The 17,800-nt window shown below is 38.7% G+C and overlaps 1 protein-coding gene across 1 annotated transcript in view; it reads left to right on the top strand.

Annotated features, from left to right (window-relative positions):
• Positions 1–17,800, top strand: part of PAWR (pro-apoptotic WT1 regulator) — a gene marked incomplete at its 3' end in the record, with an annotated part of 80,045 nt that overhangs the window by 26,883 nt on the left and 35,362 nt on the right. Inside the window, exon 2 of the mRNA XM_082013519.1 lies at positions 15,795–15,923. Within this exon, the coding sequence (XP_081869645.1) occupies positions 15,795–15,923 (129 nt within the window). The remainder of the gene's footprint in view (positions 1–15,794; positions 15,924–17,800) is intronic.

The following is a 17,800-nucleotide window of genomic DNA, read 5'->3' as shown; positions in this document are numbered from 1 at the left end:
AGAAACAGTATTGCGATAAGTAACTTCACTTACCAAAAAACCCCTCACATTATCTTATTAAAACGGACTTTGCATGTTGATGGTTGTGTTTTTCAAGCAAAAAGATCAGGAGGAATGAGAATGTTCCTTGTGTGTGTGTGTGTGTGACTGTATCCAAGTTACGATCCGTATCCCAGGTTTTGTTCTGCAGCAAACTAATTTAAATCCTCCTAGGAATGCATAATATCCTTGCCAAAGGGTTTCACAGAGCAGTTGAAAGCTGTGTTTCAAAATGGGCATTCTTTACAAATACTTCAATTAAAATTTTGTCTTTAAGAATAGACTATAATAGTGCATGTGCTTTGTGGCAAATAGAGGTAAATGTTTAGTCTGCGCTGTTGAATAACTAAAAGCTCGGCATGGTCAGCTTTGCCAGTAGTGCAGCTCAGTGGAGGGTGGCATTTGAAGAAAACCACAAATTAAAGCACTGCAGGAGTGTAATAAATAAAACAAACAGTTGGACTGATTAAAAAGAAAAATAAAAACCCTACAATTCTTGTCTCTCTTTTAAAAAAATATTATAAGTAATGTATCAAAGCCAGTGTAGTCAGATAAATGGCCAATGTTTCCAACACTGGGCTCCACACACTGATAGATGGTTCAACCAGTGGCTTTTGAGATCTTTCCTTGGGGAGTGCACAGCAGCCTCTGTTACTGAGAAGTGTGACCACTGCAGGCTGGGTTGGACGGGTCCTGCTTCCAGTAGAAGCTGCATTCATCTGTCTGAGAGATCCACAAGGGACTGGCTGCTTTAGGCTTACCTGGTGGCTGACCGTAACCCATCATGGTGTTAGTATCGGGTTTTGTGTCTCCTGCTTGCCTTTCTCACTTAAGTTACTGATAGTGGGTGTGCTGTTAGCCCATTACAGTGCAAAATAAGGGGTTTGTTTCAAACAGGTGGTTTGGATACTTTACATGAATTCTTTCAGTTCAGAGGTCTGGTAGCATGGCCCTGGCCAAGTGCGACTTTTTTTTGGAGGATCCTGTCTCACTTAAGTGTGCCATTTTTTCCTCAACTATTTGGTCATAATCTACGTCATGTTGTTTTCTCTTTCTGGTTAGATTGGTATTATCATGCTACATTGGTGAGTGCTTGCCATTAGGAGTATGCATTCAAGAAATATTTTTGTTTTCTGCCTGATGGAAACAGGAGTAAGTATTCATGTCAAAAGAGGATTTTCCAGGGAGTTAGTTCATCTCCATTAAGGATAAACATTTGGAAATGAGCATGTCCAGATAACTTGCATTCAGAGCAGTTGAGCAAAGTAGTCTCTGGTCCAGTAATACTAATTTTTAAGAAACCTTGGAATACTGGAGAAGTTTTCAGAGAATTGGAATATAAAATTATGATTATAACTAAAAAAGCAAATCTAGGAGCGTAAGTCTAGCAGATGCTAGCTGGATAGATGTCAGTTCCAGGTAAATTAGTGGGAAATCTGTTTTATTTATATCTCTTGACTGAAGAACAAGCAGTGTAATTTAGCAGATCTTTTTTTTTTCCTAGGATTTTAACTGGATCTTTGAGACCTTCATCACAGAAATCCATTGTAGTATTCTTGTGAATAGCTTGTGTTAACAGGAAGGCAGAGGTTGTAAGAAAGGTAGTAATTTTGACTAGACAAGCAGGGAAAATGGATATGGATCACAGTTTCTTCAGTAGATATGATAGACTAGTAGTAACTGAAGTTAATAGTATGGTGCAGACAATTGTGAAAGGTCAAGAGGGGAAAAACCTAATTTAAGAACTGATATTCTGTGCTTTTAAAAAAAAAAAAAAGAGAAAGTCCGCACATCGAAATGACATAAGAGCACTTGTCCTCTTTCAGATTCTGGGAAACACCCCAACCCTCCCAGCATCCTTGCTTGGCCGGGGTAAGGGGGAATGTGTTTGAGAGCAAAGCAGCTGTAGAACAGACTTCTTTCTTTCTTTACACCCCCAGATCAGAGCAATATTCTGCTTAGGGAGTTCTTGATGCATGTGCCCATGTCTTCTGATGAAGAGCCAGAGTGCTGCAGTGCCATACGTGCTGGGTGGTGCGATAGCAGAATTGCCCCGCTGCTTATGCTTGCACCTCCCTATTTGCTGTGCCCCTGCAGTTGGTTTGTGTGGGATGTATGCACGCAGGTTGGTGGGGAGAAATACCTTCTTGGTGCAATTTGTTATCCCTGTTTGTTACGTGTTTTGCCACTGAGACTTTTCCTGCGGAGTTTACTGTTACAAAATCGTAGAAAATAAGGCTGCAGGGAAAAATTGTCTAGTTGTCCTCTTGTCCCAGTAGAATCCTTGTACCTCTGCTATCCCTCACATTTACCTGACGTTGAGGTGTTCTTTAAGATCTCCGGTGATGATGACTGCTTTTCTAGGCAGACTTCTCTATGCCTCTTTTTTGTGTGTCTTCTTGTTTGTTGTTTTTGCAACAAAATTTTATTTAGGCTGAGATGCATGAGTGAATCAGTCTGCATCCTACTTGCAAGGTGTTTTTTTGTTGTCACTGACCCAATAAGTTGTTTATAATGTTAACTGGACTTTTGGGAGAAATCCTTGTTTACAGCATTTCGTATCAGTGGTGAATGACTGTGAAAGCCTTTGTGGGTGTTTGATATGGTAATGTATAGATGTACTTACATCTTCCTTCCTCCTCTACGCATTTTAAAAACGCTCTTCAAACACAAACGTTGAAAAGTTGAAAAGCAGCTACAGAAGAAAGTCAGAGCCTTATATTATCCCAACTCCAGTTAATAAGATACAGCATTAAATATAAATAAAGATAGCCAATTGTTAACCTAGCTGTTTCCCACTTTCAGATTCACAGCCAGAAAAGATCCTAGGCCAGACTTACATTTCAGGCATAAACTACTACAGCTTAATTAACAGTACCTTTTTTTTAATCTTACTATAAATCCATGTCAGAAGTACAATTTAAAAAATCATGGAATTGTGAATGGAGCTCTAGTTGTTTTAAGAAAACGGAGCCCGATTTTAAAAAAGTGGAAAATTCTACTTAAAGCAATAATGAGAGAATATCAAAACCCTAGTACACAGGGCATAATGTCATAGCTGTGTTATGATCTCTGTGGTCTTGATTTCAATAGATATTTTTTTCATAAAATTCCTTGCATGTGTTAGCAAGAGAAATTACTAATCTGAAGAACACTACTTATACAAAGTATACATATTTTAATGACACTTTTGCATATCTGTGCCAAGAGGGGGTTAATTCGATACAAATTTCACAAGGAGTTAGGCCAGATCTAGTGGTTCGTGTCCTTGTGCTGTCCCTTTTGTTGTGCATGGACACCTGTTTTTAAAATAGGGGGAAGTAGCAGGTCTGAAAATAACATTTTTGGGTTTTAATGAAATCACAGCAGGATCAGCTCCGGTACAGGTAAACATTGTGCCAAGAAAGAAGAATGGGCAGTGCAGACTCCAGGATAAGCAGAAGATGAGGCTGGGCGGTTTGACCAGGCTAGGTATTTCTGAGTTCTTACTCCTTGTGGTAGAAAAGGAGGTTTAGGTTAAGAAGGTTAAGAAGTCCAGCTTGTCTTGTCTCTCCATCCTTCTCATTTATACTTATGGTGCAGTTTTCTTTCAGTTACAATGGCCCAGCTGTGTGTGGAGCCAAGCTGTAAGAAGGAGCACGTTAATCCAGTGTCCTTGACTTTTGATGGGCTTTTTTACCTTACGAATCATAACACGGGGCTATGCTGTTACGTGATATGGTGGTGAAACTCCAATGGTTGGGTGGATGAACTCTGCAGCTGTGTAGTAGCCCTCTTGTTGCTACTTACATTAATAGCAGCTGTGCAGCTTGCAAGGGGAAAGCTGTTCTGTAGCCCATACAACCTGCAGGTTAAAGAAGTCACCTTGGCCATGTGTCGGGGCTCTGGAATCTGAACCAGTAGTTTGTTTCCCCTTAAAAATAGACAGTGTTTACTATTATCGGGGACACTATTTATATCCCAAAATAGTAATAATGGTCCCCACTAGCATGTGCTTTTAGATGAATACGTCAGTATTTCTCTGGTTTGAATTGCTGAGATTTTAATTTTGTGAGAGTTTAACCTTTTCCATATCCAGGCTGGTTTGGATCCTTGCATTTACCTGCCTTGCCTGTGCTGAGCCTGGCATTAATTTGATCCTGTAGTTAGCTAGACCAAGGTGTACAAAAGAATATTCGCTTCTTATAGAAGTAGCTTTCTGCTAGTAAATGGCCCTGATGTGGCTTGCCACTGTCAGGGGAGGTGGTGCAGAGGGCTGGTGGATGCCCATGGGCAGGAGCGGGACAGAGAGCTGGAGTATGGCTAAATGAACATAGGCTAATCTAAACTGTTGTGGAGCCTCAGCCCTTGTCTGTCATGTTGTTGAATTTGTTAGGAATCTTGGGAGAGGGAGAACGATTTTGTTCTCTTGGCTGGAAAAAGCAATTGCGGGGGGCATGTGAAAATAAAAAATAGGAAGTAAAAATAAAATCGAAGAAATGCAGAGTTATTTCAGTGTCCAAATAAAGTTTGGCTCAACTTTAGGGTGAAGGTTCAGTTCTGATTCTATCTGGAGTAGTTTCCTTTCTTTACATTGTCCAGTGCCCTCATACAGTTAGTCATAGATATGCAGAGAGACTTTTTATTTCCACATTGTTTTTATAGTGTTCGAGATACTTTTGGATTCTTTACTCTTCCAAATCTACAGACAGGAATCCTGTGGTAGGGGAATGGTTTAAAATTGTTCTTGAACAAAAAGTAATGTGTATATAAAGCCTTCTGCTGATTTTTCTATCTTTTAGAGCAGGTGCTAAAAGGTTAATAGCTAGCCTATCACTTCTATTGTATCAAGACTTTTTTTTCCTAAGCTAAAGCAATGTTAATTTCCATTTAAGGAAGAATGTCTGCAGGAGCCAGTGGTATTTACTAACTGCGCCTGTGAAAACATTCCTCTTCACCCTCAGATGCTCACTCAGCCTTCTGTTTTCCAAGTGACATTATTACAGGCTTTAGCTTGTAGTCTGAGAAATTAAAAGCACGTTTTAATAATGTGAACAGCAGAATCCTCAGTCCTGCATCCTCCTCGGATACTTCCTCACTTACGTTCCCCTGGCTTGGGTTGGAGTGCAAGGGTAGCAATGGCCGGGGGATTTATTGTGGTGGTGATGGTGGGTTTGGTTTTGTCCCCCTGCCCTCCTCCCCCAACCTTGAAGTTCCTTACTGGAGCATCATTTTATCTTTGAAAATTGTTGTTTTTTTAATTAAGATTCTTAAGAGGACACCTTTTTTTCTTGATTTAAAGTATCATTTGGCTGTGATAGGTTATTGCACGAGATAAATTGAGCTGTGAATCCCATCTCCAGTGCTGTCGGCTCACGCTAATTCCTCTCCTTGTCCTCTGCACTGTTGGTTGAACACAGGAATGACTGAGGGCTGCTCCATGGTAACAGTGTGAATGCTCCTACCCCGTGGTACCTACAGGATATGTAAAATTGTTTACCTTTCACTAGGGGATGATAAAGCTTGAATTACCTTGTGTTCACCACAGTTTGGTCTACAAAACAACACACGTGAACAGTTACCATGGAGAAGATGATGCACGTTAATTTGTGTATCAGTCTTGGCCTTAACCTCACGTTCTCTTTACACTCAATAGAAAATGGGGGCAAGGGGTGTCGTGGCCCTTTTATCCTGTGCCTCAGCAAGGGGGACCCTTGCCAGTGCATTACCAAGCAACGCACTGATCCGGAGCACAGCGAAGATCCATGTCAGCATGTAACAAAGTTTCTTGAGCATCTTTAATGGGTAGATTTCTGAGTACTTCAGAAAAGAGGACTGTACACTTTATTCCTATTTTACAGTTGAGAAGTGCAAGCTATAGCTGATCTTTTGAATCAAGAAAACAAATGCCTTCAAAGCTGAAATCTTAATGATTTGCTTGAGCTGTCTGTCCTGACAAGGTAGCTGGGTTGACATGCAAAGAACTTCTTGGTCGCTGAAGACCTGGCCAAGACTTAGTCTGTATTGCATGCAGGTAACTATATAGCTAAAACCAGCAAAAACTGTATCAATCACTCAACAATTAAAAAAACACTAATGGAAATTTGCCTTTTTGTACAAACCTCTTCTGCACTTGCAAATACAAACTTTTATTTATCCAGCATTTCCTTGCTTTACTTAGTCTTGGTTTATTCTGGTTTGATTTGGTGTAGGAATACCATAGCTGTCTTGCACAATGAGTTGCAGTAGTGCAAGGTTCCAGTGAGTGCAGTTGTTTTGAAACAACTGTATGACGTGACTCATTCCTCCCATTACGATCCTATACTACATTTCCTCACACCTGGATTGATTTGTTTTTGTGTCTATGCATGTTCTCTGTTCTGAGGTTGCCATATGCAAATGCTGCTGGTGTACTAAGGTACTTGAACCTGCTGGTACTGTTTTGTGGGCTTAAAGTGTGCACATGAAATGCTCTTGAGTGGCAAAGTCTTATCTGTCTGCATGCTCCCATCCTGAAGTCCTAGTTTTCCTTGTCTTCTGGGAGAGGAGTATGTCCAGCTCTGTCTTAGATCTGATAATCAAAATGTAAAGATTTTGGGTGAATGCTGCATGGGAAATCAGGCAGGTCACTTTGACAGTGACGGACAGACCACAGAAAAGTATAATGTGTCATTTTGTGTCTCAGACCGATTGAAACAGATGCGTTCTTTGCTTGCTTGCTTATTTTTGCTGCTGTAATGTCAGTGTACTTGCCTAGCTCCCTCTCACCAGGCATCAGCTGCATGTTCTTTCTATGATCCTTTCCCACAGCTCTTTTTGTCTCCCACGCTTTCTCCTCCTCGCTCGTAAGTCAATCCTATAGTTCCCTCAGTTCCTCACGGAGCCTTTGAATGGGAAGAGTCACGCACCACCTGCTGAGCTGGTTCGGGGCTGTATGCTGCGCTGGCTGCTCAGGTGGAAGGGTGACTGCCTGCTTTGTCTAGCCCTTGAATTACTGTGGCAGCTAATCTGCATCTTTCACTTTTAGCAAACTTGGTTTTAAAAAAATAATTGTGCAACTTTCTTGTCTTTACAATAGTAACCTATTATTATTTGTTACTGTCTGCACCCCCCACCTCTGTCACTTGTGACTTCAAAAAAATATGGGGACAGAAGGATTTTGCTTTCTGAGCACAGTTTCCATATGAAGCAGGGGTGCAAATGCTGCTGACAGAAAACTTTCATGCTGTTAAGACATGGGATTGCACTATGAGAACCTGGACTGAATTTCCATGAGGAGCCTCGGACCTTGATACAAGCATTTATACAAAAAAATTTGTTGGCAAGGCCCCTGAGGAGGAGGTCATCCTTCCAAATGCAGAGCTAAAGGGTGATCTCAGAAGTCCACGTTGGGAAACAGCTTCACAGCATTGTTGCTAGGATTAACTTGTAGGTATAAGGCGTTTTCCCACAAAATAGTTCACAATATTGACTGCAGCAGCAACTTCAAACTTTTTTTGATCTTCTCCGAGTATTGCCATCCTAGCAGGCTTCAGTACTACAGATGTGCTGTCTGTCTGCATGGCTTCGATCAGCACTGTCTATTCCTGAAATCAGTGCTGAGGGCTTCAAAAAGTGCTTATTTATTGCCTTGGAAGTCAAATTCAACAGTTTTTATCCAGATATGTGCCGATCCTGTTTAAGGTGTTCTTTCAGTAGTTCCTCTCCCTTTCTGCCCCACAGCTGAGTGTAAAGTCAAGTCTTATCTGTCTGGTTAGAGCAGCTATTTATATTAGGACTCAAAAGAAACATCTGGGAGAGCAGAAAACCTGGTTAATATTTTTATCAGCTTTTCTACAGATTTGAAAGATTCCACTCCCAAATGAGAAATGCAGTACAACTCTCAAAAAAGCATTGTGCCGAAGTTTTCTTTTTCCCTTGGAAATGGTTCCGAGTCTATTGTCGTGGCTTGTCCGTGCTCACTTGGTTGTCAGCAGCCTCTTTGGCTTTGTTTGGTTTGACCAATCCCACGCCCACTGTGTGTAAACATTGAATGAGACTCAGTTGGGTAGAAAAAAGAAAAATGTCAATTAGCCCGTTAAGAGCAGAAACCTATGAAGGCACTGTGCTGCATTTTTTTTTTAAACAATTTTAAATGCAACTTGATATTCAGACAATATAAATTGCTACGAACTGCATGGTTCAGAGGATAGCATAGTTAGAAATACAGTACACTGATTAACCTATTTGATGTTCTTTCAGGACATTCCTCAAATACTGATCTCATCTTTATTTCTTTTTAGAAGTACCATAGATGTACTAGGGAAGAAAATAGGAATTAGATGCCTTTTATGTTACATGGTCACATTAAAAGGAATACTTCTGTTTTGAAACTAGTGTGCTAATCTCCTCCAAGATTTGTTTCTCATGCTGTTCTTCTGGCTTTAAAGAGAAGGGTGCTCAATCTGTATGGTCTTTATCTACATGACAATACATCTTTCTCCCTTTTGGAGCATTTTTTCTATTTGCTTAGTTTTGGCAGGAATACATAGCAATGGAAGTCAAAATGATGGTGGTTTACAGGCATTTTAACTCCATTATCTAACTGTTCTCTGAGTGGCTTTTGTTCAGCCATTGTTCCCGGTGGGTAAACTGCTCCCATTTCAGATTACATTCAGATTCAGTTTGCGTGCTCTGTAATACCACTACCTCCCAGAATCCTATCTAATATAGGAGCAAGTTTTATAGGAAAAATAGTGTAGGAGACCGTCAAGTCTGTAAACTACAGCTTGTTTTCCATGCATCCAGGACGAGTTCTCTTTTCTGTTCTTGCAATGTGATTGTTGTTTCCTAACATGTATGGCATGATGCAAACTGGGAAATATTTCTGTTGTGAACAGTGCAAATATCTTCAACAATTCTCTATTCTTCTTTTTTCCTTTCCCCTCCTGGATGAAACAGGCAAACTTTTTTTTGCCATGTTCCGTCTGCTCAGCCACTGGTTTGCGATCTTTGTATTAGGTAGGATGCATCACTTCAGAATGTTAATTAGGAGGCTAAAGAGATAGGTTTGGTGACTGACTTCACTTTGGAGCAAAATTACAACTTTCTCTTAGCCCTTTTTATTTGCTGTTGGGTTTTGTTTTCTTTTTAAGAGCAGGGCATTGGTACTTCTTTTGGATGAGTCGCTACTGTATTCATATAATAATTTCCTTACGGAACAGGCATCAGCAGTTTTGTTGTCTTTGCGTAAGGATCTTCAGTCAATTCTACTGTTAGGTACTTGCGTTCTTAGATGGTGATCAATCTGAAAAGGGTCTAAAATGCTAACTTTGAGTGTGGTATTAGATAGTTTGGTGCTTAATTCTGATAGCTTGCCAATCCATATTTTTTATTATGTTTTTCTCTTTTCTAGATGGATTTCGATAATGCTAGATAGCTTGACTTTTGCAGTTTCTCTTGTATTCCTGGCATTTTACTCTGTGACTTTAATATTAATATTGCATACTAAGTAGTTAAATTGAGCGTTTCCACCAGTCATTCTTGACAAGCCTTGGGATAAAGGATATTTTGGCGATTAGTTTAAGTTAAACATTTGACTTTTGAACTCATTCTTGTGGTATGTTTGAAGGCAGTGGTGGCCAAACAGTGTATTTTGCTGAATAACAAACTGCAAACTTAGCTGCTTTTTGTTATTATAATGGTGGGATAATTGACATTCTGGTGTTAATGTAGTTGATGTTTTACTTAAAGCTTTAAAAGAATTCAAAATACTTTGTTATTTTGCTCTAATACAGACAAATATGTTGGTTTTTTTCCTCCAGAAAAATTTTCTAAGTGGATTTTAAGACTGCAAATTGTATTTGCTCTGAAATATAATTGAGTATACAAAGTAGGCGCTTACAAATTCTCATTATGGGTGAGAAGAGGATAGAGTTCAAGCAAAATGTAAATGTGACTTATAATCATGAATGCTGTGGGTTCTGTAGAGGAAGACGTGCATCTCATTGATCTCTAAGTGATGCTCATCTTTTTGGTTTGCTTTGTTGGCAGCCTGGCCAAGGATGAGTGCATCCTATGCCTGCAGTCAGCTATGTTGCGGCCCACCTGCTGGCCACTGACCCATTGCTGCATTCAGGTCTCTTTTGATCTTGGATACCAAAGATTCTTGCCTTTATTCTTTTTCTGGGTTAAAAATCCATGCTTGTGATCATGCTAATTGTTGATATTGGACCACTCCATTTGGATACGTAGACTTTTAGAAGCGCACAAAGTTCATGCAGATAAGGTGTTCGAGTTCAGAATCCTTTTTTGGACTCTCTTAATGTGAGAATTAAGGTCAAGTATTCTTAAAATAATAAAATGTTTTACTGAGTAATCCATATCCATAGCACTGTTTGTAGGTTTTTTGATAGTTCCTGTGATTAACTTTAGTTCTTTTCACCTCTATAAGGATGTTTTTCAACTTGTAAGGAAAAGCACTTAGGCAAGCTAAACCTGATGAAAAGTTTGCATAGCGAAAAAGATGCATTTTTTCCAATTACACTGTTGTTCTAGTAAAAGATTATATTACTGTAAATCCACGTTACTTAAATATTTTGGGTACTGCCTGTACATTATAATAAAAGTGTGTTTAAAAAGTATGTTTAAAAATAGTGTTTCTGAAGGGAAAAGGTAATATCAAATCACTGAGGTTTGGGATTTTTGCTTGTTGTTGCTTTGTATTTTGAGAGGTGATGACAGAAAGGTTTGGTACTGTGAACAGAGGTAGGAAGATGGTATTTGCACATGGTAAATCAAGGAAGCATTTGGTTCTCAGTGCTGCAGTAAGAAGAGTGATTATAAAGAAATGATGTATAAAATAGTTGTCTTTTATCTGCAGTTAATTTTTCTATACTTTTCTGAATGATCAGCTGTGGGAAAAATAATGTTGATTCCAAAAATGTATTTTGTTGCAGTTAATTGCCTAGTGACATTTTTTTCAGAGTTAAAAACAGAATTCTTATATTTTATCTCCTATTTCTACTGGGAAGTTTTTAGGAAATGTTTACATTTAATAGAAGCCTTGACACTTTTCCAACATCTTGGTATGAAATTCTGGTAGTGCACTTTGAACTTTACTAAACACGGAAAATGTCCTTGTGGTAAAATTGATTTTTTTAAAAATTTTTTTTTTTAATTATTGAAAATTGTTTTGGGACAATGGGAAGAAGCCTAGATTTGTTTCCTCTCCTAGAACATTAGCATGGTTAAGAAGTTAAAAAGAAGTCAAGATAACTGATGGTGCTTGTGTTGTAGACATTCTATTTATTGCCCAATTGAAGCTGAACACAGGGTTTTACTGAGAGTATGTATCTGCTTGCACATCTTGCTGTCCTGGTTAAATATGTGATTATCTCAAGTGCTCATCATTTTCAAAAAGCTGAGGTAGCTCAACGGAGTTCAGCGAAATAAATAGTTGGAATGGGCTTGCATCTGGTTCAGGCAAAATCAACTGGGCTAATTAAAACTGCTAACTAACCTGACTGACCTTTCATGAGATGAACTGGGAAGCTCTTAGATACGTGCTCGGCCAGCAGAACTGCAAGGCAGAAGCAAGCTGCTGCATGCAGGGGGATGGGGAGAGCGACATTTTGACTCGCACACCATTTCTTGTGGCGAGAGCGGCTTGTGTGCACTCAGAAACTCATCTTTTGCATGCAGGAATACCACTTGTTTTCGTGGGAAAGACAGCCTCTCCCCAATTTTTGTTTGTTCTTAACAATGCACAAATGTTTATAGGAAGCAAACCAGTGAATCGTTAGAAATGGTCTTTGGACAATGTTTCCTCAAACTGCGGGCTGGTGGTGCGCTGGAATGCGGGGATATCTCTGTGGCTGTTTCCTTCATCAGTCTGATTCTTTTGAAAGCATCTTACTCTGCTTGTATTTTCCATACTAGAGGTTTACGGAAAAATGTTTATAGTACAGCTTCAAACATTTACTGAAATGCTAGAAAACCTAAAGAATTTCTGTGGATTCCTTATATTAGGATCAGATGTGGGAATGTCACATTGAATATCTGCTGTACAAAACTCAGATGATTTTAATGGAAAATAAGAATCTGAAATGGTATGTGCCTAGCAGCAAAATAAAAAAAGCAGGGGGAAGGGAATGGATAGAGAGGATTATATAATGGGTCAGAATTACACCTCGATGGTTACAAGTCCATTTCTCAGCTGTGCTGACAGCGAAAGTAATTACTGCATTTATGTCTTTTTCAGTGATGCTAAACTAGTTTCTAAAGCAAAGTGTAGTGTTTTAGAGAAGCCTGCAACACGAGCAATGCAGTAATCCATCTGATTGAAATGGCCTGTGGGCTGAGGCAGTTTCAGCTGCAGGACAGTTTGAACAAAAATGATATTTGAAGTGTGTAACGACACTTTGGACATTTTTAAATTTTTCAGTAATATCTACTCTGTCAACTGAAACTTGACTTTTGTTGATTTTTATTAATTTAAAAGTTAGCTTAGCATATAAATAGCATTAAGATTAGCAATCTAACTGAAGTTGATGGAGAAGTGCATAAGCAGGATGTTGAATGTAAAGTATTATTTTGCATGAAGTTTATTTCATCGTGGGTCAAAACAAATGGATTTCTTTATTCAGCCTAGTGGTTACTGAAACAAAACTTAGTAACTTTAGTAAAAAGCAGTAAAATGTTAAAATTCTGTAGTTGCTATCATGTTGACTTGTGCTTGGCAGGCATTTCATGGGCACTGTTTAAATTAGTATGCACGTATGTGCGTGTCCGTATGTTTGGAAGGGGAACATAACCTTTGTGCCCGGGAAACCACAGAAGGTCCTTGACTGTGACTAGTAATCAGCTTTAGGGCAGGAAGGCATTGGCGATGCTAGCCGTATGTGCCACATCAGCTGCAAATGGTGAGGATCAACCTGTCCATGACTCTTGTACCTCATCTGTAAGACGTAAAAAAACCTGCTGCTTCTGTGGTTCTCACAATTTAAACTTGTGTTGGCCCCAGCTGGCTTGGGACCTGCTCCAGTGAGCAAGCCCTGGTGGCCTTTAAAGCAGAGTTTATATGCTCCAAATTTGATTTACATAAACTGTTCAGCTAACTGTTCTGTGCTTGGGAAGAAAGCCTTTCACTTCAGAAGTATGAATTTGGGGGAGGGGGTGAATAACTTTGATGGTGTTGATTAGCAGGTTTTTGTGATCTTGGACCTTCCTGAGAAAGGAGAGGGTAGGAATGGACATCACGGGCAAACCTTATCCGAAAATGCTTCGTTTAAAATTTTGTGGCTGGAAATATGTATCAGATGATGACATTTTGTTCCTGTCCAAAACTGCTAAAAGAACAGTTAGTAGCAGGTGATCGTATCGAAAGAGAGAAGAACATTCTTCCTCACAGATGTAATTGTATTTGGAGAAAAATATTTCTGTGGAATGCTGATGGTCTCTGGAAAGCTTATGAGAAGTATGTATCTGAAGGAGAGAATTTGTGAAGAAAGAAGCACTTGTCTACTTAGTTGCTACAAAGACTGCAGTACTGTAATTTGAGCTTTAAGCTTCTCCTTAAAGAATGTTGTTCCTTGAAAATGCAAGGCTGCTTTTGAGGTGTGTGAAGATTACTAGTCTCTTCTGTCGCCAGTCAGTTTTCTTCTACATTTATGAGAGGCTGCTCTTCCAAATTCATGTCACGCTGCCCTTTTGTTTGAGTTTATCTGGGATCTTCATTCTCTTACATGAGCAACTTGGAGGCTGGAAGAACAATCTGAAAGTTTTCCTGTTTTTCTAACACGATACCATTCTTCATCTGCATGACATTAGTCTTAATTTACATGATACCTTCTGTGAGCTTCATAGTTCTTTCTGAATAAGGCTGGTTTTGTAAGAGTTGAAGATCACTCCATTGCTTGTTGGAGTAGTGGCTCATTATTTCTTATTTTGTCACTTCGGAATAGATTATTAGGATAATGGGATAAATTAGGATGCAGACTTAAGTTTATGTTACCAAAATTTTTAAGCTTTACAGTTTGTAAAAGTTAGAGGATGTTGATTCAGCAATCATCTCCTGGAATGTGCCGTGACTGTTTTTTAAATGCTTTGTTAAAAATGGACCTGACAGAACAAAATTAAATGTTTAGAATTATTTTATTTTGAAAAGACTGCTTACTGTAAGTATTTTTTAATGTATCATGATTCAGCTGCAGTAATCTTTCAAGTATGCCTTTTCTCAGTGATAGAAGTAGACAGGTCTACATCAGTTGCATTAAAATGCTGGTTAGAAGTAGACTGGTGAAATTGCATTAGTATTGTGCCGTGAGTGCTACTGTAGAGAATTTAAATGGCCTTTATTCAGGTTCCCTTATGTTTACTTTATTATGTTCACTTTTGGAAATGTATACCTTTCTAGTTTGTCAGTTTTCTATCAGCATAGTGTTTGCTTTGGAGCACCTGAAGTTAGTTTTTTATATATTAGTTCTATTTTCAGCTAGTAAATAACACTAGTTTTCCTTTTTAAAAAATACTACATTGCAGCATTATTCTTATATGCTTTTGACTAGTTTTGTGTCCTTTGGATAAGATGATGTAAGAGATGGTCAGTTCCTAAGCCTTAGGATAGTGATTTTGGTTTTTGTGCATTAGAAACTTCCATTGGAATAATATGACATTCATCTTTGTTTTCTTGTAGCGCTGTTCTCTGTTTCTCAAGCCTACTGCACATTAATTTAGAAGCTTTTTCTGCTATCTTAGAATGGTTAGTTCCCTGTGTTTTTGTAACTAGGTCTCTCAAACCTCTTGTTTTAATGCAGAGTGCTGGTAAACAACCTGTGATGTGGTCAGATTTTTTTGGAACTTCATGTTTGCTTCAAGTTGGTCTTCTAAACATGAGATTGTGGTTTTTTTCTTTCTGTAAATTTGTGTATGTTAAACTAGTAGACCGATCTAGACATAGCTGACTTGGTCCAAAGCTGATTGAGTCCTCACATTTCTACCCAGGCCTCAGCATGGCTTTGAGCTAGAACACAGGCAGTTACTGATTTTTTTTTTTTTAAATTAATTTATTTATTTACTTTTCCTGTCTCTCCCTTGTCAGCAGTCAGTGCTTTAGAAATGTAATCCTTTTGAATCAATTATTTCAGCAAATCTAGTATGAAACATTTGTGTTGAAGACCCAAAATGTAATATATGTTAATTGTTAGTAATTAATGACTGTCCAATTAATTTGTAAATTACTAATTTCCAATGGTAAATTTTCAAAGGTAAAACCAAGGAGAGCAAAGTTAAGATGGCTGATTGAGACTGATACTTCAATCTCAGCAGATGCCACTGTGTCACAAAAGGTCATGTGCTGAGCGAAGAGTATAACTAACTCTTTTTTTCCTTTCTGTACTTCCTCAATATCTCTTACTTAGAGGTAAAATCATTGTTTATGACAAACAGGATTGTATAATGATTCAAATGGAAGGGACCTCAGGTACAGTCCAAGCTCGTGCTCACAGCAGGATTAGCACTGAATTCGGACAACGTTGCCTAAAGCTTTGACATGCTGGATCTTGATTTAATTATTTCTTATTTTTGTGATTAAGAAAAAGCAGTTAGTTGTCAGACTTTATTCTTGTATTGGACGTATCACTATCCATGGAAAAAAATTTTAAATCTTTGATTAAACTTTTCTGAAATATTAAATTAATCTTTGAAAATATTCACTGCTGCATGAATTTTGTGAAATGTGGGAAGCATGCAAAGCAACATACAAAGACTATTTTATAACTGAATATTTTTGGTTTTAGAGCCTTGATGAGTATGAAGATGATGAAGCAGGGCAGAAGGAGCGAAAGAAGGAAGATGCTATTACCCAACAGAATACAATACAAAATGAGAGTTCCAGTGCAGATACCGCTGGCTCATATTTATTACAGGTGAGATGTTAATTCTTGTTCATTTTGATATTTTACGCATTTTTGAAACTCATACAGCCGCCTTCTTTGTACTCCTATTTAGCAGTAGCTTACACCCTGTGTGGAAACAAACATGAGGTTCAGAAGTTGTCACATTACTAAAAACAGAGTATGATGTTCCATTCCCCAAACTCAACATTACTGAGACACAGTTCTGACAACAGAATCCTCTATTTCTGTAGGGGCTTTGAAAATAATGATGTTGATATTCACCACAGAATTTATTATTCAATGAGAGGAAGAGAAACCTGGAGATTCAAGTGGAAAAATAACTCACAGGTTTAGAATATTCAGTTAGCTAGAGGTAGGCTATTCAGATCAGGACCCAATTTCCTAAATTAATTTATTGTCAATTAAAATTGTAATTACTGATTCTGGGATTGAAGCAAACACACACACCCTTAGGGGAAATACCCCTTGCTTCTGTGAAACTTTTCACTTTTTGGTTTTTTCCAGTACACTTGCCACAGGTTACACTCAGTCCTGCAGCGCCTGCCTCCATCAAAACATTGCCACTTATACCCAGCACACCCCTCCTGCATACTACACTACCTCTAGCAAATGGTCTGTCTCTTGTCTTTTGTGCCCTTAGTCTCTTTAGCCAGTCTTGTTTCTCTTCCTGTTCTGTTACCTAACAGTGTGTGTGAACCCATCTGTACACACTGAGGCTGTCCAGCTCTGCCTGTTGACTCTTAACAGAGGCAATAAATAGCACATGCATAGGGAGAAAAATAGATGAACAGAGCAAGCACATGGTGGTAGTTTTCAAACCACCCATAACCAGAGGGAGCATCGCTGAATTCAGTGGGTCTGTATGCACTTTCCTTCTGAAATTTTGCCCAGTCTTTCCTGTGCTCATGGATGCATTTAACATTCAGAAGAACCTACCACAAACAAGTCTACAGCTGAGTTACCTGGAATGTAAAGAACAGTCTCCTTTCGTTGAAGTTGAACCTGTCATTTGCCATCTGTTCCCATGTGATTTCACTGAGGTGTCCCAGTGGAAGATGTGGGGAGCAACTGCTTCCTCTTAATGTGACTGAGTGCTGCAGAGAGCATGAACCCCCTCAGCTGCCTCTTCTCTAGGCTGAAGAATTCTATTTTATTTAGTTGTTCCTTGTACAGGAAATATTCAATAACATTCATAGCCATCAGGGTCCACCATTATTTCCTCTCCTTTCACCAGTTATTTCGTCACAAAAGGACATTAGTTGTTACTCTAGTGTTGCTTAATTTCTTTAAGAGGCTTTGGGGAATGCCTTTTTGAAATTCAGTAGGCTGTCAACCCACTTTCTCTTCTGGGAGCTTTTTTACTTAGTGGTATTAGATTTGTGAAGTGTAACTATTTTACAAATGCCCTGGTAACACTTGCATGTTATATCACATTTACTCACTTATTCCCCAACTGTTTTAGATTTACTATCACCACTTTATTCACTATAAATACCAAGCTTACTCGTCTATAGTTCCCTGGTCTGCTTTAGAAACTTCTTAAAGATGGTGATTATGTTAACCACTGGTACTAGGGCAGTTTTAAGTGAGAGATTATATACGATCTTGAATAGTTTTGCTATTACATTTTTCAGTAACATCAGTAGTTTCTTCAAAGCTCAAGGAGTAAATACCTTCTCATTTTGGCAACTAGCTTTTTTTCATAGTGTTAATCTGTTTTTAAGTTATACCAGCGTTTCTGTTTGAAACAGATCCTTTGAGTCTTCCATGAAGAAGTGCTCTCATGCGAGACCCTCTACGATGCTTTTCATGGTGAACACCAACAAAAATATTTCTGCAGAGAAAGTGTCTCCCTTGAGTATGCCTCTTATAATTTCATCTATTGT

This window comes from Phaethon aethereus (assembly GCF_964289735.1).
Source record: "Phaethon aethereus genome assembly, chromosome: 1".
Taxonomy (NCBI): domain Eukaryota; kingdom Metazoa; phylum Chordata; class Aves; order Phaethontiformes; family Phaethontidae; genus Phaethon; species Phaethon aethereus.
This window is presented reverse-complemented; position numbering and strand designations above follow the sequence as displayed.